The sequence below is a fragment of the Carassius carassius genome, chromosome 7 (assembly GCF_963082965.1).
Source record: "Carassius carassius chromosome 7, fCarCar2.1, whole genome shotgun sequence".
Taxonomy (NCBI): domain Eukaryota; kingdom Metazoa; phylum Chordata; class Actinopteri; order Cypriniformes; family Cyprinidae; genus Carassius; species Carassius carassius.
In genome coordinates, this window is record NC_081761.1 from 7,156,922 (window position 1) to 7,183,435 (window position 26,514).

The following is a 26,514-nucleotide window of genomic DNA, read 5'->3' on the forward strand; positions in this document are numbered from 1 at the left end:
CCTCTGACTGACAGGAAGAGAAACGAGAAATACTGACACAAGCTCTCAAATCCTTAGTTTGGAGCATGTACCAGTTCTGCAAGAGACTGTTTGGGTTTCAGAATGAAAAAGATCACTGGAATCTCCCTGGAAAGCCAAAGACAGTTTTTAAAATTGATTTACATGGAAGCTCTCATCATAAACTCGAGGTGGTTTCCCATGCACCATCAAAATGTTGTTATCCTTGTTTTAGTGGAATGGCTGGTACTTTTCACATTGTTTGATTGAAGACCTTTATAACCTTTAATGTAAGTGTTAGATTAACCTTGCATGTTTCCTTTTATAACTTAAGTCCCACTGTAACCCATATGCCAGTTTGTTTCCTGGTTAACTGACATGTTGCAATTTATTGTTCAAAATTATGGTTAGTAAGAAGTCTCGGTTCCACTTTATTTTACAGTACGTGTACTAACATGTACTTATAGTGTACTTACAGTGTATTTATCTAAGAAAGTTCTGATAATACAAGGTAACTACATGGGGTAGGGTTAGGCTTAGGGGTAGGTTCAGGGTTAGTACCTAGTTATTACATAGTTATTGTAATTACTATAATAAGTACCTAGTATGTACATGAGAAACAGGACTGTAAAATAAAGTGCTACCGAAGTCTCTTATGCTCACAAAAGCTGCATTAATTTGATCAAAACAACATCTTAAGCAGTAATACTGTGAATTATTACTACAAATGAAAATTATTGTAAAATATTTACATATTTTTTTTATGCAAAGCTGAATTTTCCACATCATTAATCCAGTATTCAGTGTCACGAAATCCTTCTATAATATGCTGATTTGGTGCTCAAAAAATGCGTCTTCTTATTATTAATGTTGTGCTGCTGGATTCTTCAGGATTCTTTGATTAATAGAAGTTGAATATACAATTTTTTTTCTTTTGTAGCAATGTAAAAGTTTTCACAGTTTTCCATTTAAGGCATCCTTTCTTTAAAAAAGTGTACAATTCATGCCGAATGGCCATAATATATACAATTAATTGCACACTGATGCCATATTGTATTACATTGACTTACACTCTTAAAAAATGTAGGCGCTTCACGATGCCATAGAAGAAACTTTTTTGGTCTAAATGGTTCCATAAAAAACCTTTAACTTCTGAAGAACCTTTCTTTTTCACAAAAGGTTCTTTGTGGCGAAAGAAGGTTCTTAAGATTATTAAAAGGTAAGAAAGAGATGGTTCTTTAAAGAACCTTTGACTGAATGGCTATCTGTGGAACCAAAAATGGTTCTTCTATGGCATCATTATGAAGAACCTTTTAAGCACCTTAATTTTTAAATTAAATCCAAATGTTGCAGCTGCTTAAGTTTATCTCAAACTCAATATATGGTACTTCCTTTGCAGCCTGCAAATGTACAGCTAAAATACACTGCCTGCTTCTACAAAATGCTGCAAATATTCTACCTAGCACATTAGTCCCTTGCTTTTTTTCCCGAAACCTTGTGATTTGCCTACAGATGTAGCATTTTAAAGCATCATTGGAGCGCTTCCATTAGGAAAGCTGTTCCAAAAGGTAGGTTTAAAAACGTAATTATGCTGCCTTCTTTTAGCCAAATTCTAAGGCAGCATCAAGTATCTTTGGAGAATAAAATCCCATAATGCACTGCGACAAGCTCAGTAAAAAAAAAAAATCCAAGTTGGCAGCTGCTCATGTAAAATTTTGCATTTATTAAGCAAATTTGATGCATTTATATGGCATATTTATACCAAAGAAATGTATGAATTACAAATTTAGAAAGTACAAAACAAACTTTTCTTGCTGTATTTGGGTGCACCACACAAAATCTGTCAAAAAACCTGTCCAGATCATATTTCAAAATACATTAGGGGAATGTTTCAAAATACAAAATCAGACAAAATAAATTATATTAAATATAAAGACTATTATTAGATAATTAAATTTTTAAAACAAATCATTTTAATTTTGTTATTTTCATGATAATTTAGCACATCACCCACCCCATTTTTTCATAAGCATTATGGGGGGGGTGGGGATACTGTAATATAAAAAGGAATATATTATTTAAATAACATACATAACTTAATTTGTCATTTTTTTTTAACTTTAAAGTTAATTGTAATTTAAATAAATAATATTTATACTATATTGAGGTATATTTGTCTTGATTTTACTTTATGATGATTTTAATGAAAAGAAAATGTATTATGTGAATTAAGGAAATCTAGGTTTCGTTATTTTCTGCAAATAAGTCTATGATGGAACTGCAAAAAAGAGCCAATCGCTCAGCGATACACACTTTTCCCAAATGCATCAATTTGTAAAAGCTGTACAAAACCATGTGAACATCTAATTCACTTTTATGTTCGACATTAGACTGAATAGAAATGACTAGCAATACTTATTTTTTTCAAGAAGCTACAAGAAGCCTCCTCACCTCTTTCTGGTGATATTTAATGGCCAGCTTGAGTTTGGCCAAGTCTCGGCATTCTCGCGGGTCCAGCTCCTCGCTTTGGTCATCACGGTGATTGAGGATGGTCTCCAGCTCACGGGAGCTACGTGCCTGGTCCAGCAGGTCTTTAGCAAAGAGCTTACACTGTTGAGAAAGCTCCTCATACTCTTGTCGAAACTCGTTCTCCACTTTACTGAGCTCCTTCAGTTCCCAGCCCAGTCTGAACGCAGTTAGGATGGGATCCTCGCTGGAAAGCGCGATGAGAGAGGGGCTGGCGAGCGCTTTATAGATGTTGAGACGGGACCGAGAGTGACGCAAGCTGTCCACCTCAGAGCTGGACACACACTCCACACAGTCACAGTGGATCTGGTGCGGCCGAGGGATGGTGACTTTGCGTTGGACCAGGAGTTTGATGATCTCATAGTTGTTTGTGTGGGCGGCGAGCATGATGGGAGTGATGTCAGGTGTGAACTCAGAAAACTGTGCATCCATCATTAATGATGGAACCTGAGAAAGAGGAGACAAGAATGAAAGTGTGAAAAGCACCTGCACAAGCTGCTGAGAGTCTATCAGTATGGCAATCCACCAACCCACTGCATGTAAACACAAACTACACAGCAAATATCAGAATACAGATGACTGGAGTGCAGCCAGATCTCTTTTCATAGGAACTAAAAACCACAAATGAGCTCTCTAATATCCGGCTGCTTGCTGTATCAGCCATGGGATCATATGGGGGAAAAAACTGGCCATTTAGCTGGTCAGTGAGAAAAAAAAGGTCCTGCATTGAGAAAAAGAAAAAAAATACAGAAGCTGTGCTTAACTATAAAATATAGATTAACAGCATTTAACAGATTAAATTTACTGTAAAATTAACTAAATACATTTACTAAATTCCGATTTTACATCTGTAATATACTGATAACCACCATAATAACAGATGGCACAGAGAAAAACACATAAAGAAAAAAAATGTATAATGAGTAGGTTGTACAGTATGTAAATACTAATATATAGAAGATATGAGGTATCATACACAGAAATACAAAAAACTATACAGGTGACACTAAAATAATGCTATGAACATTAATTTAACAACATACAGTGTAAGATAATGCCACAATGGACATACAATAAGTGATACAAAAAAAAATCATGTTGCAGCTAATAATTCAGAATATATGAAATCACCCTGCAGCAAATCTATACAGGTGGAGCTAGGGAAGGTGGAGGGTTTCTAAAGTTTGGTGCAACTGCTACAGCAAGCACTAGCTGAGAATTTGAAGTTTGAGTAGCAAGTTCATTGGCTGTTGATATGAAAAGAAACCAATCAGCTTCGGCAAGTGAATAAATTCAGTTGGATTTCACTTTGGATTTATTTAATTGAAAAAACATTAAATGTGAGCTGACAGTTAAAAAAATCTGAGAGTTTTTCACTGTAAATTAAAGGTGACTTGTTCTTTTTTACTATTCATTTAACAGTATTTTACAGTAAAATTACATAAAATGTACCATTAGATATCGAAGGCAATTTACGTTTACCAAATAACAGGTTTCTATTGTAGCATTACAGTTTTTTTTTATCGTTAACATTACTACCTCAAACTCCTCTGAGTACAAATGGAGTGGAATGGTTGATTAAACAAAAAGTCATCCAACAACTGTAGACAATTAGAGAGGTTGACTAGCTTCAATATTTTACTGTCAAATAACATAGAGACTCAATTTCACGAAGAACTTGTTTGCTTGCTAATAGCTATGTATTTTTACATTAAATAACACAAATAACACTGAGCAAAAATTATAAAATCTGCTTATCATGTTAAATTAATTTTTTTTGTTAGACCATTTCATCCACTCTCATTTTGATATTATCATTTCCTAGCTGCAAGCAGCAACAAACATGAAAAATTATTTGCGAATAATAATTGTTTTGAACTGGTTCTTTATATTGAGTCAATCGAAAGGATTCATAAAACTACTTCAAACCCACTACTCCCTCTTGACGTGTATCTATCACTTGGAATGAGACTTAGTGAATGGATTATTCACAATTGACTATTTCACTGAACCACTAGTCATTTTTTGTAATTAAAGGTTCATAATTAAAGCTATTTTTTTTTATCAGCTATAGAATATAATAAAACCAGAATAGTACCGGAGAGCAGATCAAAATCAAAGACACAATACACATCAGAAGGAGTAGCCAAGACTGGAGCTTTACATTTGATGCATATTTTCAGGGATGAAAGAAGAAATGTTCACTTGACAGAAAAGAAAACTGGTTAAAACATAGACGCTTCCAGAACATGATGTAAGACAGTCCTAAGACCCTCCTCCTCTGTCTTTCACTCCTCCCGACACAAACAAAGATGCTACATGAGAGCATGACTGATGAAACATGAGAGAAAGACAGTTTACAGTATGAGTGAACAGAAAAACACTAAAGATGATTGAGGAGAACTGCATATATGTCATGCTGTCCTTGCAGCTGTGTGCCATGAAGATGAACCACAAGCCAGTTCACCTTCCCTTCACCTCTCCTTCTTTCTGTCTTTCACCCCATTTGTATCTTTTCTCCCCATCCATCACATCCTCACTCATTCAGATGATTTACCATGAACCATTGTATAATTCCTTCACTTTTTATCTTAATTGTTTACCTTCGTTTAGGAGTCAAGGGCTGTACTTTCAAGAGCGGGTGACTGCGTGTAAACACACAAACACACTTAAAAGCATATGAAATGCATAACACCATTAACTCATTTTTAAGTGCCAGTATATGACCAAAATACTCAATCCTATCATAAAGGCAGCCATATCTGCCATAAGAACATTATGGAAATATGATTTGTGGTACGTTGGTGTAACAAGCCAGCAAGTGAGTAAGTGAGGTTTGCAAAACGCATTTTATTTAGTGATTTATTTTCAGTCCATTAGTATAACGGTCCTCCCCCATAACTCCCAAGTGGCTGCAAGGGTTGCTATAGTGATAGCAATGCAAAATAGCCCATGCTCTGTGAACGGCGGGCACATGGTACAGGAGCTAGATTTCAGTTTAGGCCCCACGGTACTTTCCGCAAAAAATCTCACTTGATGTATCTGCACCACCGGAGTTCACTTTAGAAAACCAAATAATGAAGCAAAAGGAACAAACCTGGCTACCGGCTTTATTTCCCCTAATGCTTGTTCACTCTAACATCAAAAGTATAGGAGCCCTGTGCCTCTTTTCTGAACCGTATTAGTGATGCAGCACTTCACTTCATAAAAGTGTGCACATCTAATCCAAGAGGGAGCAACAAAGCTACCTGGAGCTGCATAAACATCACAGCTACTCCACCGCAACTCAGTGAAGCTGTAGAATAATAACAGTTACAAAATAATTCATCTGTCCAAATATTTATTCTATCCCAGTGCTTCCCAAACATTTTGCAGCTGAACTCCTTAAACCTAAAATATTTACTTGAGATTTTAAGTTAATATTTGAATGATTTATCATCACATTCACAAGCTTATGGTTCTCTGATGTTGGTTGACACACAAGTAAAAAGATTATCTTTAGTTGGTGTTTTTTTTTTGAACTCTAAAAATGAAGATAGAAATATATTACTGTTGCAAATTACAAATATCCTGTAAAATAAAAAAATGTGTAAAAATAATACTTATGTATGTTATGTGAACAATGTAAAATCTGTAGCTCACTGAAATCTCAGATTCTTAAAATAATGCTTATGTACCAGGTGTGTAGCATCCTATTGATAACCACAAACAATGATTTTAACTCCTCCCTCAGTTGTTTACAAACAAACTGAAAATATATTTATAGTAAATAACTCTGTTCACAGTACATAATAAACTTTTAAGCGTGCAAGCCAGCAGCACCATGACTCTTAAAGACCTCACAAATTACTAGAAAAGCTCAGATTTCCTTCCTGTGTTGACTTATTTTCTCTTGAAATGGGAAATTAGGGTGGGACACATTGAACAGCCAATAATTTTTAGTTTAAAAGAATAATTTGACATTATGAAAAAAAAGAAGATATTCCATTAAACACAGAAAAAACCCTGCTTGCTTTATTTACATAATTAAAATACGCTAATTCAATACAGCTCTTGGACAATCACAATTTATTTTTACTCCAAGCAATCTGTCTTAATTTGTAAAACACAAAAAGTTTAGTCAATCCAATAATCCTTACCATTAACATTTTTCATTGGCAGTAACACTGCATTACTGAAACTGGGCAGAATATCCAGCAGGCTTTGCATAGGACTGGCTGGGGAGAGTAAATTATTAAATAAAGCTTCATTTAATGTATTTTTGTGCAAAATGAGAAAAGTTGGAGGCGTTTTAGTGTTTAATGATCAGTTATTAGGGGACTCTTTATGTAAGGTGGTGTTTTTATGATGAGAAGTGAAACTGTTGAGCACCTTCTACAGAGAGAACATATATGACTTGATAAAGTATTAATAGATCACACATGTTAATTTTAGAGAGTTGAGAACTGAACTGTCTACAGAGAAATTGTGAATGAGATGCATTAAATGAGTCAACCATGAAACTCAAGCACTAAATGCCACGAGTTTGCAAATCACTTTCATGTAAGAGAACCACTCTCCACAACTGAATAAAGTTAAGTAAAATAATTATATTTTTTTCAGTGATGAAGAACTGTGAAGGCTTTTCAATGGAATTGCTGTATATGAAAAAAAAGATTTAAAAATTAATTAAATTTTTAAATTAATTTAATTAATCTGCATTTCCTGCTCAGCTTTATATCAGCTATTCATTTGTAGATGAGAGTGATTATATATGTATCATTGATTCTACTCCTTAGAAAAGGGCATTCACAACCTCAAGCCCTGATAAATTCATAGTGAAAGCTTTTGTGTGCAGTAGCTTCCTTCTGCCACCACGCTGTACAAATCGAGCATCGTTCACAGTGAATACTGCTGTCACATGCCCTTTTTCACGGAATTCGCTTGAAGTTACATTCCCTTTCATCCTCCACTGGCCACCAAATCAAGCATGCCGCAAAACTCGATCTATTAGAATACAGGAATTCAAGCTTTTCAGGTTAATCTTACCAATGAATGAGGGGAAAGATTAGAGGATAACAAAATGCAATCCAATAAAGATTTGTCATGCTACGTGAGGTGAAAATCAAATCTAAAAGATATATCTCTCCCAACTCATCTTTTCTATTAGCTTTGGAACACCCACTCATCTGAACACATGCACATAGAGTACAACCACAAATATGAACAGTTCCCACCTGCATACACACTGTTCACACAAACCATTGCATATGTAGGAAAACACCGACAAAATACATATGCAAGCACTATATTTATATGTACTGTGTGTCCTAACCAGGTGTGCAGGGTTGGGAATCAAGAACTGGTGGTTATTCAGAATAAGTTCTATTTTTGGTGAAAGTACTTGTATTCAATTATTTTATTGAGGTTCAGTGCCCCTGATGAATATAATGTTCATTCTATCATTTATGTGGATTATATGCTGTACTAAAGAACCACACCACGAAAGCATTCTTGTTTTGCAAATAAATGTACATCACCACAGCAAGAGGAATTATGGTTTAGCTGAATTATGAGCTTACAGACATGAAAGAATCAGTTCTTCTTTTTATAGAATCAGTCAAAATATAAAAATGCATTGAATCATAATTATTTGAGGAAAGGCTGATATACTGAACCATTGAAGTCCATTTGTTCTAATCAGCAACAATAAGCATTTTCAGGAACAATTTAAACAATGTATTTTATTTGTGAACTTTTGTTAAGCTATGCTTTGTAATACTTAACTTTTAAAAAAAAAATATTTTCGGATCCTCAGTCATCAAAGCTAGGTAAATATTGGCCACAGACACAAAGATTTCAATAAAATTTTACCAAGAAGATCACTCGCTAAAAACTCCCACAGATTGTGTTTTCAGGCCATTTCAAGTCTTATTTTGATGAAGCAATGTGATTATATCTAAGTGTGATTTGCTTGATTACTTTTTAAAATAGTATTCCCATTCGTGAACGTGGAGCGCGCACAAACACAAGAGGTGGGATCTATCACATTAACCAATCTAGTCGATCATAACCAGTCATATCCAGTCATATGAAGGCATTGCCTACTCTCATGTGCCTTTCCTCCATTTATTCTCAACTACCCTATCAATCTCAATGCATGCTAAGGGGGCTGTTAAAATTCAATAGGCTCAGGGGAGGTGATATAGACTATAATGATTATAGACTAGATAGACTATAATAGATTATAATGTAATATTTGTATTGTTTTATTTTTGTACTCATTCACGGTGCTTCACTGTGGTTTCCTGCTCTTTTGCCACAATCTGTTCACCATGGTTCTTTGATTGGTGGACTTTTCTTTACAGCATCATGGGAAATGTAGTTTTCACCAGGAATTCTGGTGTTAAAATAAGTTTAAATAATTCAAATCACTGGCTTCAACAAAAGAATATATAATCGATTAACAACTTTCAAGCTCATAAGTTTTTATTAAGTCATAGTCAAGTTATAGTCAATTTCCTTATGGAGAAATTTGTTGCATTGCACCTGGTCAAAAGCAGTGTAAACCAGCTTAAAAGTTCAGGTTGGCTGGTCACCAGCACATGTGGTGCTGGTATCCCTCTAAGACTTCTTTCAGACCAAGTCTAGACTAGAAAGCATAAACCAGCCTGGACCACGATAGAAACTAATAATGATGCAAAGTGTCTCTTTTTAGCAGAGAAAAGCATATAAAACCTCAACACAAATACAGACCTGTTTTTCTCCACTGGGTTTCCTGTGGGACAGCAGTAACTCTACAGCTCCCACCACTTCTTTGCGGATGGCGTAGAGCAGAGCGTCTCCAGTGTTCACTCCGTGATCCAGAAGCAGCTCCATCACCTCAAGGTTCTCATTCTCAATAGCGATTAGTAGCGCACTGCGGCCCAATGGATCCACACAGTTGACGTCAATATTATAGTAGACCTCCGCCTCACGTAGTGCATGCTGGACCCCTGCATAGTCACCCTTTTCCACGCCCGAAAGGAATGAACGCTCCTCTGGGGAAAGCTCTACCTCCGCCCGGACGATCTGTAGAGGGATTCGGTCCCGGTACGGAGAGTAGCTGCTCTTTTTGTAGTACAGATGTGACATGGGATTCATGATGGATGCTGGTAGAAGAAGAAAAAAACAGAGAGAGAGAAGCTGTAATAATTTAATATTCACTAACAAACAGGAAATGAGCACTTGATAAAGAGTGAGTCAGCTTACTTGCTGTTTGCCAGTGGTAATAGTATATATTTATGAAATAAATATTTTATAATTTCACAGAAGTAATTTCAATTATCTTGAAATTAATTAAAAGATGCTTTTTGAAGTTTAACCAGGGATAAAAAGAAGTGAACTTATAGGCAGATATGAGAAATCAATAGGTTAACATTAATATTCACTACATCTACAAAAACACTTACTTGAAATTACTTTTTAATAGGTTTCTGGGAGTGACTGATGCCTCAAGTCATTTTTCTTAATGGACACAATGTGGTCACAAGCAACAGTTATTATGTTCAGTCATCAAACTGTGGTCACAGTAATTGAGCTTGGCCATATTTACTATTAAAAGAATTAGAGCAAATTCAGTTGTGTGTGTGTGTGTGTGTGTGTGTGTGTGTGTGTGTGTGTGTGTGTGTGTGTGTGTGTGTGTGTGTGTGTGTGTGTGTGTGTGTGTGATAATGGTGTTATCACACTCTATTATCACTTTTTCTTTTAGGGGAAGTCATTTAGAAAAAGGTGAAGAGTTGATATTTAATAATTATGTAATTTGAGAGCTGAGTGCAGTGATAATCTGATTCATTATCACATTTCTTTGTTTTGCTAATATTTACATCATTTGGCCTTCTCTTTTAAGGCCACTCTCATATTTATACAGAGAAGAAGTGACAGTTTCTGTTATTTGAATCAGAATCAGATTTAAGTCTTAAAGTTGCATTATGTAAGTGTTTTGTAATTTTTAAATTAGTTGAGGATATTTTGGTTCATAAGTAAGTCAAATATTATAAACACAGATTCATTCAGATTCATTAATTGATTCATTCAGTGAATTGAGGAAGAGGAAAACCATTCAAGCCGATCAACTTTCAGTATCAGTTCAGAGCATCTTCAAAACACCATGCATATTAAAACAACAGATGAAGATAAAATTACATTTTAAATGAAATATCAATAAAATCCATACAAATAAAGGCTCATATAAATAGAACTACTTCAGCTCATCATCACAAGTCTGGGTAGGCTACTTATAGACCCAACATCAGACCGCTTACTTGAATCAATTAATTTTACATTTAATTGTCCAAACAGTTAATATATATACAAAATGTGTGGTTTTCAATAGGATTTGTGTTTAGACATCACATTATATTTGTACATATAAAATGATAAATGAACGTTGGCCATATTTACTTGGCCACTGTCTATGGACGGTATCTGGCAATGCTTCAAAGGTAAACAAACTGTAAAATCATTTTAAAGTGAGATTAGTTGCAGAAACCTCTGAATATGCCTTAGCCTACTAGTTTAATTCCTATGGGTGTAGTTTGCAAAACTTGGCTGTTGGCTCCATGTAAACAGTGCTATATGGTTACTTGTGTTACATCCTTCCCATGGTATTCTTGGTATCTTGATATGGAACTAGATTTATATTTTTAGCTGGTCATGCCTTTAACTTAAAAATTGGATATAACTTTGTACACACTGTGTTGGTAAGCAATACTAAACATTAATCTTTTATTGCAGACCCGCTTCCCTGCTAGGCTGCTATTATAATAACACACTTATGAATGCATTTCTCATTCATTTATACAGAGGGGTGAAATCATTGTTTTTGCTAATCGACAGCTTTCCACAGATGCGGCCCACAAACTCAACCTAGATTATACCTTTAGGAACTCCACATAAGTGGCTGCTTTCATTGGTCAGGACAAGTATTTCTTTGCTATTTCTGTTTTGTTTCTGTGCATTGATAACGTTCAATTTAGTGTTATTGGTAAGCAAACCAGTGGAATATTCAAAATGATTTACCAGTTTACCAGTTTTGACAGTTCATATCTCAACTCATTCCAAATTGTGCAGATCAGCGAGTGAAAAATATCCCTCTAATTTCAGAATAAATGAGAGAACTTGAGTAATTACTGAGATTGACTCCGTGATGAAGTTGCATCTTGCTTTGATCTTCTTCTCTGAAGAAGATGAACAGACACACCAGGTGGCGTCTTCCATATGGTCTCGCTTCAACTGACACCCCACATGCACACACACACTTATCAGCACACTCAGACTCATTAGCACCCAATTCACACTTTGCTTTGAATTTTACATTATGGGGTTTAACCGGTGTCTAATAGATGCAGATCCCCTAATCCATTCATAATTTAAACATAATGTTATCTATAATATCTACGTTTTTTTTCTGCGGATTTACAGTAGGACTCTGACTTAATTTATTAGCATTCTTTCATCTCATCAATTTCAACTATGTACTTTCTGTTGAACCACTGCATTTTGCACTTAAAGTCAGAAATCTAATTCCTTAATGGATCTCACAGGTTTTATTGTGAACAACCTATCCATGCATGTTTTTGAGCTTGTAATGACTTCTCTTTGGTGACAAATGCTGGACTTCAGTCATTTAGTCCACTTAAATCTAGGGATGCACTGCTACCATTTATTTTTGTATTTTTTTAAACTGATCCTAAACCAAAATTCTCAATATCGGATGATACTGATCCATTCATGTTGCATCAGTGTTAATTTCTTTAACGAAAACTATGATGAAAAAAGTTAACTGATTATCTTCGATTACAAATATGTCAATAAACACTAACAATGACTATATCTTCGATGACAAATATGTCAATAAACACTAACAATGACTATATCAACATGCAATATTGTTGATGATAAAAGAAGAGACTAAAATGTACTGTAAAAAAAAAAACCTACCTAAATCTATTTTTATTTTATTTTTTGAAAAAGGAGGAAAAATATTATTGTGTGCCTCTACTACACAAGCTTTCATGTGTGTGGTTTAAATGTTTAAAGAGTTCAAATCCTTAAATCAGATCTTCTCTGTTAAAATGATACATTTTCTACCTGGTGATTTGCTGAATTTTTGCAATCTGGCAACTATGCACACACACACTCACTCTTCATTGTGGAAGCGCTGATGATCTAAAAACACAGACAAACAAAAAAGCTAGAGTTTAGCTATCTTTATGTGAGATTTTCAGCTTAAATGAAAGTGTCAGCCTTTGTTCTGTTATGAGATCTCGAGTATTTTGTTTCTGTATTAATTTAACCATTATACAGTATGACGACAATGTTAAGACAAAGTTTTCATGGACTAAAACAAGACTAAAATGCTCAGCCTTTTTTTTTACATTGACTAAAACATTGGACAAGGTTGACTAAATAAAACTAAGACTAAGTTTAAAAAGATTAAGACTAAATTAAAAATGGCTGACAAAATTCACACTATGTTGGATTTATATCAGTCAAACTGCATCAGAGATTGTTTGGAAATAGAACCCCCTGAAATGGTAGGTCTCAGTCTGCTTGTTTTGTGTCCACCAAAGTTCAGATGGTAGAGTTCACTTGTTTAAATTCAATTCTCTAACATATCATCCCCACTGGTGTTCGTTTTAGCTGAACCAAACCTACCAAGTGTGAACACACTTTTACAGTTAACTTCAAGGTCACATTTAGATGTGTCCTTCCAGTCAACCACCAATGAATAAAACCAAGTCTCCTCCCTACTTCCGTTACAACTACACCTCTTTTATTGAAAGAAAGTCATTCTGTGGTACCCAACGATGATTTTACCAAACAATAAGCCTCAACTTTTTCTTTTTCAGAGTTCTTTTTCTCAGCATCTTTTAATATCTACAACATGTTAATCCTATGCTGGTGAACACATCAGTGCACTTGCCCCCACTGCAGCTGGCACACCCACACAGCTTTCTGCTCCTTAATGCTAATTTTTAGATACTGGATAAGCACATGGTACAGGCAAATCTTTCCAAGATCAGTATTGTTTTCAAAATGGATCCTGGTTGTGTCTAGGAAAAAACTAAACTATTCCTTTATTCTGGTCCTTCTGACTGAAAATCAAGATTGCAGCGATTCTGAGAACTGAGAAGTGAGTTATACAGAGAATTCCCACTTGGGAATCTGCTCCTACAGAACTCAGATGAGCGCTCCGCCGATTGCGATAGAATTGAGATGTTTGTCATTCACATAACTGAACACATGCCCTGTACCTTGAGTGTTTGTATACAATGAATTGGCTAATTTGATAATGCTTTCAACTACCAGTAAAATGTTGTACTCTCAGCTCTGTATTTTATATTTAACCATTTTACGTCTGATTTATATAGTAAGATTAACTATGGTCATGTTCCACTTATGTCTTAATTTTGAACGATACATTGTTTTGCCATTTGAAACTAGGGCTGCAAATAATGATTATTTTGATTATTGATTAGTAAGCCAATTTTTTTTCTCTTTCTCACTCTCGATTAATCAGATAAAAAGCCTTTCTTTTTTATTGACAAAATACACAAATTCTACATGCTGCCGAATGCTGTCCTTCAAACAGACGAGCCAACTGAATGCTATTAACATACTGTATGGTGAAAATATCTATATCTATGCTATACATTGTGTGCAAAATAAAACACATAATGTATAAAGCACAGTTTAAATGGATAATTTAAATAGACAAATGGACAAAGGACAGTTTAAAATCCTTATACTAAAAATGGAGAAAATAATGAAGGTAATAAATAAAAACACAAACTCAGTGTTAACAGATGAGATGAATGTTTTTCATTAACACACACATTGCATATTACATAAACCTGTTATACTGTAATTTCTTTATTTTGTAAGGAAAGGCTTAAATTGATATACACTTACACTCTGTTATCCCTTTACAGTTAATATCATAAAATGCTTGAATTACATGTTGACTTTTAAACCTAAATTTAACATCCAATAACAGATATTTCAGCAAAATGAATATTTTTGTGCTGCATATTTATTTTCTCCCTCTTTACTACATTCAGTCTGTTTGAAGCGCCACCACTCATTCAGTAAATTCTGAAGTTTAACGCATATTGTCAAGATGAGCCTTCATGCAAAATAGTAACACTTGGGTGAACATGTAACATTTACAGATAAGGAGATAACCTAAAATAAATTTTTTTTGCTGAGGAATCATATCACACATTACAAACATGCATCTGTCAAAGTGCCTGGCAGGACGAGCGATATTAAACATTATGCTAATGCATTAGCCTGAAGTTTAAAATAAAGCATTCCCATGTTTAGGGCAACTTTGATCACGCAACTGTCCAAAGCAGCTTAGTCTGTTTGAAGAAATGCATTATTCAGTGGTATAATTTGATGTGAATGGTGGAAGTTTTCCATGCACAGTGGGGCAGATGCGACTAATTGATAATGACATTTGTTTTCATTATCGATTATTACCAATTTGATCAATTAGATCAATAATGTTTATGAATCAGATCTATATTATACATTTATAAAATAAATAGCCCTGAGGAATTTTCTTTTCATGGAGGCCCATTCACTCCAAACTATAATGATAACAACACAGAGGAACATTATTGTTGGAATCACTTTCAGAACCATTTTATTCAGAAGATGAATGATAAAAGATTGACAGCCAATCGGAATCCATCTTGCTTTAAAAAGCTCAAGCATGAAGCATCATAACTGCAGAACATACTTACAATAAATAGCCCACTTATGATTATTGGGCATTGGTGTGTATGCTGCATAGTTATCATTATAGTTACCTTTCTTGGTGTGAATGGACCTTAAATCTCCCTAAATAATAATAATAATAATTTGGGCCATGCAGTGTATATCCTACCTATAGAATAGCAAAGAAAGCAATTCTTACTTTAGCCTTCTTTTACTTTCATGTGGTTGCTGTAAAGTATAATGATTTCTAGCAATCAATGACCCTTCCTATAAACTTTACCCTGCTTCTAAACCTGAGGAGAAGATAAAGGGAAGGCAAGCGTTTGACAGTCCCAGTGACCCCACTATACAGAGCACCACTCTGACCGAGCAATTATCTCTGCAGTCTAATGGCAGATGGTTTAATTGTGTAATTAATCTGTAGTTCTCAGTCCTCTGAAGGCTGCTTATCTCTGAGGAATATCTTTACAGTATAAGCTGGGCCAAACATTAGCTGATAAATTAGATGGAAACTAAGTGTGCAGACAATCCCTAGTGATCCATCTGAAGTGGAGACTGTTTCTCTTATTGGACTGGGAGCAATTCCGGAGTGCCTGAACACAGTGATACTTCCTTCCATAGCATCTACCAAAAAATATTGACTTATTTACTGCAATAATAAACCATATGATCTGAAAACTTTACTGTGCCATGATTTGAAGTATTATACAAAAGAACAGGTTACTAATCATATGTATGACATTGACCATGCTACTTACAAAGTCAATTATCTTGAAATCAGTATTAAAAACAATAGGGAGATTCATATATATCTTTTAGATTAACTTTTAATTAAATGTTTTTTGCTGATATAATTATCATTTAAAAAAATGCAAAACAGCATAATTTTAACAACACTAGTAGTTTCAGGCTTTCTGAACCAAACTGTAATATTGTCTTGCTCAAATAGCTTTTTGTTTTCCGTTTTTATCCGCATTAAAGAAAAACAAGTCACAAAAGAAACACACTGTGCTCTGAGGGGAAATAACCTTAACTTGTACAATCAATGAAAAGCCACTGACGAGGTCCAAACGGGCACACTGATTAAATCAATACATCGATGAGTATTTTCCAGATTGAATCAGACAGAGAGTATGGATCTTTCAGGAGAATCAAACACAGACGCAACTCATTTGGGCTTGTCTGGCCCTTTGAGATGAGTAAATTAAATTAAAAATGGCCTGACACAGCACATTTGCATCTTACATTTACATTTAGTCATTTAGCAGACTAAATTTTTTTATTTTATTTTTTTCTTTCTTTTTTTTAATTACGGGAAGCAGAGAGATTAGCACATATAGCTTGGGTCTTAACTAAAGGAACAGGCTGGCACAGATGCCATTCAACTGAGTAGACGTTCACGGGCATTAGAGGCATCAGAAATTGAAGCATGCCATCTCAGAAGCTACAAAACAGCAGATTCTGAAGGATGGCTCGTTTATGGCACTGTAATCCAATTAAACTCCTTGCTGTGCTGTGTGTGTTTAGAAAAAGAAAGTCTGCAGTAAACCTGTCTGCAAAGATGAATATGAAATTGTAACATCTCTAACATTTCTCACTATCTATCTATCTATCTATCTATCTGTCTGTCTGTCTGTCTGTCTGTCTGTATTACAAGCAACCACTCAGACCACCATGGCGACCTCTTAGAAATGCATATTAACCACTTTAGCAAAGTGCTCAGAACACCTTCACAACTGTACAACCTAGTAAAGGCCAGTAAATGAACATTAAACTTTTCTTAAACTGTTTATCAACAACAGCAGTTTCTCTTGACAAACTTTCCTTTTCTAGCTTCTGTTGTTTTTTTCTGCTGTCGTAACTTATCATTGAGGTCAATTTGTCATGCCCCACAGTTAACGTTTAGAGGAAACCTCTGTCATTTTGCCATTACTCATTCGACAAACCCTAACAAACACTGACAGGCAGACGTATAATGAAAATTTAACATGTGTCTGAGAGGAAGGAAAATGCTTCCTTCGGTCAGATTCTCTAACAATACAAAGCGACTGCATGGCCTCACCATAATATCTTTTCCTTTTAGCAAACTTACCCATATGCTCCACTCTCATGTCAGAAAGCCAGGAGCAAACCCATGAGGATGTTTTGGAAGCCTTTAAAATTGCATGAAGAGCTAAGCTCTAAAATCTCTTGTGATCCAAAACAAACTTATAAGAGAAGCACAGAAACACCTTCGGCTTGTCTGATGTAAAGAATGCAAAGACTGGAAGGACTATGGCTGTTCTTCCCAGCATGCTCACATATAAACATGGAAAGCCCAGATTTGCTCCTCCAATGTTTATCCTGCAGGAAGGGTCAAAAGTGTTTTTTTGTGAACTATCTGCTAATTTCATGGTCAAATATGATTCAAGATGTTCTTTTCTAGCGAATTCTGAAATGTGTTGTTTTTCTCTTATTAGAGGCATTTATTATTGACTATTATGTGGTGAGGATAAGCTATACATACACCATACTTAACTCTCTTTATTATTTTTTCATTAGTCGGCTGCATGAATCCAAATCATCTGCAAAGCCAGTCCTGCTTCTGTACAACAGATACTTATATCTTATTAATCCCCAAGCCATACCTGAATGTATTTCCAAAAGCCTGTCTCCAGTTTAACCTTTTAGTTTAATAAACAACCCATAGTCTTCCTGGCATCTGCAACATGCACGCACACACGCAAACACAATTTTCTATCATTTATCCACGTCAACAAACTCGCTGGTCTATGGAAAGGCTTTTTAATTCAGTAGCGGCGATAATTACGGGAAAGTATAAGCCATGAGTGAGTTCATCTTGTAAATCATTTTCAGGGTTAAGAGCTGTTCGCCGTGACATATGGAGACGCTGTGAAAGTGATGTAGAGCATTGATGTGAGAGTTTAATATGCCAGGTACGTTGAGTTATTCTCCTCTCCGTGAACTTAGGCGATACTTCAAAGCCATGCTTTTGTCATGTCTAAAGAATGTGTCATCGATGTGAGATGGGATCAAAGTTTCTGTTTTGTGTGTCTGAAGCTCTGTTCCATAACCTAGCAAGCTTCTAGCGTGGCATCCTAAACAGCATGGGAACTCAAACGTGGCTGATTTGGAGCGCTCTAAGGCAAATCCCTGTGCCATACCAAGAGCTTGTCTCACATGAAGCGCACGGGAGATCTGACTCAGAATTGACCAACTGGAGACTGCACGATATCTGCACGATACTCTACAAAGCATAAAAACACATATCATACACAAGATTTTGCATAAAATAATAGTGTTCTACTTAAGTTACAGCTATTTTAATTGATACTTTTCTGTATTGGATGAGGATCTGAAGCACATGATACCTTAAATAAGCAGTATAGGTTTTTATCGGATATTATTCTTACTTGGTCAAAAGTTTGAAGTGTGACTTTGCAAAGCATTTATTTTAATACTTCAAAATTGTAAGTTTAATTTAATTTAATGTGTTATTTGTAGTTTGCAATTATTCATTAAATTTACTAGCAATTTTTGAGCAAATTCGAAAAAGTTCAACATAAACACTACACCATTTTTTCAGTTATGTACTACTCTCTGCACTACAAAGCAACATTTTACTGTATTTTTGAATCATTTGCATAACATTTGTTTTAAAAATATATTTGCAATCTTAACACAGAGGACTTCTAACAAAAGCTTTTCTGATACTACAGTCCATTAAAACACTTGATGAAATTGATTTTTTAGGCTTCAACAAAAGGTCAATAATAAATATAAAATTAAATAAATAAAATACCATTATATAAATGTAAAAAAGTACTAATTTATGTTTTCTCAAATAGACCAATGTTAGCATGAGGCATTTTAAATGATCTATTCTGAAATCACATTGACCAATCATTTAAAATTTAGATGTAAATATAATAACAATCACATCCAACAATGCATCCAATGCATTTTATAATGACCAAAACAGTAGGTACATTCTGCATTTCCAATAATGGCACATTATTCTTGCAAAAGAGCACTGGCAGTTTCATTAATGGGTTCTGATTTGATGTACACCACATAAGCAGCTTGTATGAGTCTGGGCCTCAGAGGAGCTGACTTCCGCTGGACTCAAACACTCAGTCACCACAAAGCCAGACAGCATAAGCCACCAGACACCCTGCAATTGTATTAGATTTATTATATCTTCTCACAAAGTACAGCTGACTTTCTCCCTTTGTCCTTATTTCTCTCTTCCATTCTTTTTTATCCACTTTTTACTGTCTTTACCACTGTACCGTTTAGAGAGTCTGCGCTTTACTTGTTACCAATAAGTCGTCTTGTCCTGAATGACGCCCAATGACAAAATAACAACCTTTTTTACTCTTAAAACTCCCCTCCTCTCCAAATCAATACTGCAAGGACCCTACTGCAACATTTTCTTTTCACAAAAAACATTGTGGAGTAATATACTTTTTCATTACATGTAATTATTTTTAAACAAAACAAATTTACATTCAGTTGATGAGTCAACTTTTTTTGAAGACGGGTTTGGGCAAGTGAGTACACACCTGTATTTGCCTAAGTCCCAAATCTGTTTATCTTATGTAATGCACCATTAAGCAATGTAATGTTTTTTAAGAGGCTAGGTCACTCACTTATAATCAAGGGTTTGAAAGGTTGGACCCTGATGGGCCTGTGCAATTTTATTACCAACTGGAGATGAAAAAATGGGGACAAGGTTAAATTGTTCCCCTGAGACATTAGTCCAAATAAACCCTAGCTTACACACTCAAAGCATATCTTACACTAACAAACTGAATACAATAGGTTATACAGTAAAGTTTTTTCTTCGCTCACCTCCTAATAGTGTTGCTCACACCAATTTCTTTGTTTTATCTCTGAGCTCCCTTGAGGCAATGAGCATGGACAGTCCATTTGGGACAAACACTGTCTATTGCCTCCCTTTTGTTTCGAGTGTAAACAGTACCTGGAACAAGTGTATAAACTGGGATCACACTCCCCAGCCCTCAGAGATGGGCAGATATCATTTATTATCCTGTTGCCTTAAGGTATCTGTACACATCCAATGTCTGTTTAAAGACATAATGCAGCATAAAATGGTACTAAAATATACCACAGCACTGACTTACAGTATCCAAACCAGCGTCCTAAAATCTCTATATTTCATAATTTGTTTCTTTGTTTTTTCTATTCATAATTTCATTGGTCAATTTCATGTTAAAAACATTAGTTATTACATTATTTCTGTATTCATAATGTCTGTATAAATGCAGTTTACATGGGTACTGTCAGAATGAGAGTTCAAACAGCTGATAAAAACATCACAATAATCCACAAGAAATGTAAGTAATCCACAAGCTGCGTGTTTGTAAGAAAGAAATCCATCAAGACGTTTTTAACTGCAAACCATCTCGTCTGAGTTATGAGAGATATATGCATAGATCAAGTGCTACTTGAAAGCAAAAACAGTCCTGAACAGTTCTAAACAATTATGCCAGTGGATTTTGATGTGAAAGGACAACAGGGAATGACCATTTTGCAGTGGAGGAAGCATTATTATGAATAAGGGTATTTTGTACAGAAGCGCTAGTGTAAAGGTAAAGTGCCTTAATCATGGATTTGTTTCTTATAAACATTCAACTTTTCACTTCACAAGATGTTAATTGATGGCCTGGAGTCATAGGCGTTACTTGTGGATTATTGTGATGTTTTTATCAGCTGTTTGGACTCTCATTCTGACAGCACCCATTTACTGCAGAGGATCCATTGATGAGCAAGTGACATAATTAAAAAATTCTCCAAATCTGTTCCAATGAAGAAAGAAATCTACAGTACATCTTAGATGGTTTGATGGTGAGTAAATGTTCTGCAAATTCAGAAAATCACATCAAAAATAATGATATTTGTTTACAAAGCCAATACAGTCAAAAAATTTGAACCAACACTGCGGCATTAGGCTCTTTTAGGACATGTTTTAGATGAATGAACCCATCACACCATTACGATACAATCCAAAGATGTTAGACCCTATTAACTAACCAGATCGTAAATGTTACAACTATCATTTGCATCCTTGTGACAATTGCCTAAATATTTTCAAGCTTCCCCAGTTCATTAAGAATCTGCATTAAAAACGCTTCATTTACTGTACAGACCTAATAGTGCTGCTCACACCATTTTTTTTTTTTCCTCAGCTCTTTTGAGGCGATGAGCATGGACAATCTATTAGGACAATCCCTATCTTCCTAACCTCTCTTTCCTCACGTACAGTAACAGTGCCTGGATCGAGTGTATAAATCTTTGATCACAATCTTCAGCCCTCAGAGAGCAGCGGGTATCAATAATTATCCTGTAGCCATCAGTGCCTGCTTCGCAAGTCTTACATGCATTAAAGATTTTTTTTTTTTACATAACCATTACAGTCTGGCTTTTTGAATGCAGATAGACTGATGATTAGTTTGACCAATATTTGTCCTGATATTCAATCTTTTCAGCTTATTAGATCTCTACTATATGTAAGTGATGCCACTTGATTAATCACTATGGAAAAGCAGCCACAATGATATTTCCAAGTAGAACAACTTATTTAATGCATTGCATTAATGCATTTTAAAAATCAGCCATTTGTGAAAAGTGAAAAGTGTATCGTTTAAGATACAGACAGCCCTTGTTAAGGATGAAAATAAATCTGCCACCATCTACTTTGCAAACAACTTTGAATAAATAATGTCCACTATAATCAATTTGAGAATGTATATGTTGTTGTATATACATAATTTCAGAATGTATATGCTGTTGTATTATGATCATTAATAATTGTATAAAAAAGCAAAAATAAAGCAATTAAAAATCTGTTCTGCATGGTTATTGGAAGCTTGCATATAAAATACTGTATGGTTTAGTCACCAAAAATCAATATTGTGTGATCTCGAAGTTGAACTCAAACCAAAACTGCAGCATTATGCATCCATGCAGTAATCAGGATCATTCAAGATGATGAAAACCCAATACACCATTACAACATTTTAAGTTGTTAGAAGACCCTTTAAGTAAACCGAACTTGAATGTTGTGATAACTCTTATTGTATCCTTGGTCTCAATATTGGCAGTGACATCTCATAAAGCTTGTCAGTTTCATTACAATCTGCATAAAAACACTTCATTTACTTTACAGAGCCGGTTTGCATGGCCAGTTGCGTGGTATGTCCATTCGTTTTGACCAAACGCACTCACTTACACCTGCAGATGTAGGTAGGAAGGCGCTTGAGCGACAAAATGATGCTCGACAAAAGACGTTTTAAAACTTCAATGCGAATGTGTCGAATCCCCGTATGGCGTCGCTTACCTGATGCGCCTTACTACATGGATATTCAATCGCCCCTCGTATCAAACAAGGGGTCTCTGATGAGGGTGTTCCGTGGTCTTCTTTTGTGACAGCAGTCTGGAATACTGTTTATCACTGGCGTCCTCCCAAAATCCTCATATTCCCCACGTAGAGCCAGTTGAACGTGTGCGGCGAATGTACGAGTCTCTTTTCTTTCCTCTATCTTCCTTTCTCAGTCTCTCACACATGCATTAACACGCACAGCACACCCGCCCCAGTGGTCTCCCCACGCGTAAACGCCATGAGGAGCATCCCTGACTCCAATGCGCATTTTATCGCTCCTATACGCGCGGCTTTTTTCAGTGTACTCAACCCAGCGCAGTTCGTACGGCACAGAAATATTAAGGTTTGGCCAGCAGAAAGGCTGTTTAACTCACATTGCCCACGGACGCTAGATACAGGTGGTTTTGCGAATTCCTGACGTCTTCTTCCAAAAGTGCGGAGCGAGGAACATTAAAAAAAAAAAACAAGTAAGTCTCGCACGCGCACGGCGGCACCTTGTCTTCGTATTGGGCTTCGCGGCAGATGCAAAGATTCCAGCGTTCGCGCGCTGCGGTTGTCATGGTGTCAGACTGAGGGATGCTGCTGTGGCGCTTGATTCGTGACATCACACAACCGTTTGAATTGCCACAAGTTTTCTTTTATTGGTTAACACTTAACGGGGTTTCCCTTCATATGATTTAACTCTTAAATGTTGGAGTTGGGGGTGATTTTGCAACAATGTTCCACCTAAAAAATGGGGATCATTATGTTACAGAAATAGATACATTTATAAATGAAAATGTCGTCATCGTTTAATCAGCCGTCGTTCCAAATCCGTGTAGACTTTTTGTCGAACACAAAATTAGATGTTTTGAAGAATGTTTCTGCTGCATTGGATTCTTCCATTTCACAAAACCATGTTGAATAATGAATCGTATGTTTTAAACATGTTAGTAATACACTGTGAACACACACCCGGAGCGGTGGGCAGCCATTTATACTGCGGCGCAGTTGGGGGTTTCGGTGCCTTGCTCAAGGACATGTGGGTTGAGAAAGCACTGTACATACAAGCCTCCCCACCTACAATTCCTACCGGCCTGAGACTCAAACTTACAACCTTCGGAGTACGATTCCGAATCTTTAACCATTAGGCCACGACCTCCCCTTCTTTGAAAATGAAACTTTGCTCAAAATGTAGCTACTCATTCTCAGGCCATCCAAGATGTATTTGTTTGTTTATTCATCAAAACAGCTGCTAAATGTCTCTTCACCTTGTCTTGCCTAATTGGGAGTGGAATCACATATGTAACAGCACCTGCTCTCAAATGTGTGAGTCAGTGATGTGTTTGGACAGGGCTTTGTAAATATATGTCCCTGGATGTTTTTTCTGGCACCTCAAAGCATATTTGATTCACAATACCCATTTTGCTCTTATTAGCCGAGGACCTGAACACAAGAGAAACATTACAGAGTCCCACTGTGATCTCACACTCATCACCATTAAATAATCATTAAATACACAAACTCCTCTCAGCTCAATCCATCATCAAAGGGAAATTTCCCTAATTTGAAATTGTCAGATGAATCTGGGCTCTCTGCCCTCAACAAAATCTACATATTCTCTTGCATTTAGATCTAATTTTTAAGTCCTGAAAACACTGAGGGAAGCAAATAAATGCACCGTTTATCTTTTCCCTGTTGGCAAAAGCAACACATTACCCTTCCTTGACATTTCCCCTATATGTGTTTCAATTCAAAGAATAGTTCACCCAAATACTGAAAATGAGCTGATAGAATGAGAGTTCAGATGACTGTAGTCAATTAATTAATGTCTTGTGAAGTGAAAATCTGTATGTTTGCAATAAACAAATCAATCCTTCAGTTATTTTAACTTTAATCAATGTTTCTAGCTAAAATAAGAGTCCTCTGTCCATTATATTGCTTTGTCAAGATAAAAAGTTGTCTTATCTGAATCTATGCAGAAATATGCACAGATGAAACACCGTTTATAAATGAAAACAGTTCTAAACAAATATGTCGAGAGGACAACAGGGAATGGATGAAGCATTCCATTGGATGAAGCATTATTATGAATTATGGACCTGTATTTTGGCTATAAACAACAGTACAGATAATTTACTGCATTAAAAGAATTTACTGCATTTAATTTGTTTAAAAGTCAGCAACTGTCACAACACTTTGGACTGTTGATTGTGGTTTCTCCCTCTGTGTCCACATTTGGTTGTTTTTGTTCTCATTATTAGTTAATCACCTCATTGTGCTCACCTGTCTGCCCCTCGTTCTCTGCCCTATATTAGTTCCTTTCTCGTGTTCTAGTTTGTTTGGTTATTATGACTGTCTTTGTGTATGTGTTGTGCTGCCTTCTGTCTGTTGATTACCTATTTTGGGATAATTCAGTGTCTTTGTCAACCTGCCTGTTCTCACAAACCAAACCGTGACAGAATAACCGACCAAGCAGTTTAAGTAACGACACTCCTCACAGTTTTGTTTCCATTTTTTATTTTTTACTTATGGATTATTTCAAGGATCTCCTTCCCCCGCTGATGGAGAGCCAGAGCCCGCCGCGACTGACGAGTCACCGTGGGCCGGCAGTCCACCAGCTCCACCAGGCTCCCTTCGTCGACCATCTGGCACCTCGGGACTCCACTCCTCTGATCCCGCCTCATCCCTTTGTCCCTCAGGCTCTGTCAGGCTCCTCCTTCCCTCCGGCTCCACCTCAGTCCTCTGTCGCGCCGGCTCCACCGAGGCGGGGATCTGGAAGGCCACGGTGGAGCTGTTACCCTCTGCCTTGACCCTCCGGATCCTTGGTGTCGGCCTGGCTCATCACTTCTCCGATGTTATTAGAATAATTTGTCTTCGTCCTGCCTGTTCTCATACACCAAACCATCACAACAACGATCTGAACATCTGAACACTTAATGATATATTTGTTTCCAACAAACATGCATTTTTTTTTTACCCACAAATGCTAAATAATTACAAATCATAAAAGGGCAAATGGTTTCTGTGAAGTTATATGGCTGGCTGGGGGTTAGAAAATACAAAATTTAATTAGTGCAATAAAAAAAACTGTGTGAATGCATGAATGCATGCATATATATATAAAAAAAAAAAACATTTGACAAACGTGTGTCATTTACATGCAGGATATAAGCTCCTACTTTTAACAACTCTTTTCCGGTAGGAACAAATACTTTAAATGCTTTAGTACTGCTGAATGTTTATTACTGCAATAAAATCACCTCAGTGCATATGTACACTTATCTATGAACATCCCCATGTAGTAGTTGTTTCTACCCAGTTTCCTCTCAGTCTATTCAAGTAAGAAATAAATTATAAATTTGCTTCCCTTTCACAAAGGAATAGGCCATTCTTCTACCTTACATCTACTGCAAGATATTGTCCAATCTGAAGAAATTCTACTGAGGTTTCATTATTCACATATTTGCTTTGTTGGAAACATAACATTACAGACTATGTCAGATTTAATAGAACTCTGCACATATTATTCACTGTGTTCAGTGAATATTTTTTGAAAATTCATATCTTTTATTCATTAGCGTCAGTGATAAGGAAGTAGGAAGTTACAGTGTCCCTCAAAAGACACGAAAGGCACACTTAAAATGCCTGAATCTTGCTACATTAAAATAGGTATTACTTTATATTTAGCTAAATAAAGATAGCCTAAGCAAACGCTCCAGAAAAGCTCTCTTTTGTTTGCAAATGCCAGTTTGTTTGATATTTAATGAAACCCTCAGGCCATTCAAGATGTAAATGAATCTGTTTATTCAACAGAACTGATTAGGATAAATTTGTCATTACATCATTTACTCACTAAT

General features: G+C 35.9%; 1 protein-coding gene across 1 annotated transcript in view; it reads right to left on the reverse strand.

Moving 5' to 3' along the window:
- The window catches only part of LOC132143452 (short transient receptor potential channel 5-like), a 62,167-nt gene extending 38,930 nt beyond the window's left edge, over window positions 1-23,237 (reverse strand). Inside the window, exons 1-3 of the mRNA XM_059553665.1 lie at window positions 22,634-23,237; window positions 9,259-9,653; window positions 2,449-2,970 (exon numbers count right to left, since the gene is read on the reverse strand). Coding sequence (XP_059409648.1) covers window positions 2,449-2,970; window positions 9,259-9,645 — 909 coding nt within the window. The 5' untranslated portion in view covers window positions 9,646-9,653; window positions 22,634-23,237. The remainder of the gene's footprint in view (window positions 1-2,448; window positions 2,971-9,258; window positions 9,654-22,633) is intronic.
- Window positions 23,238-26,514: the final 3,277 nt, after the last annotated feature.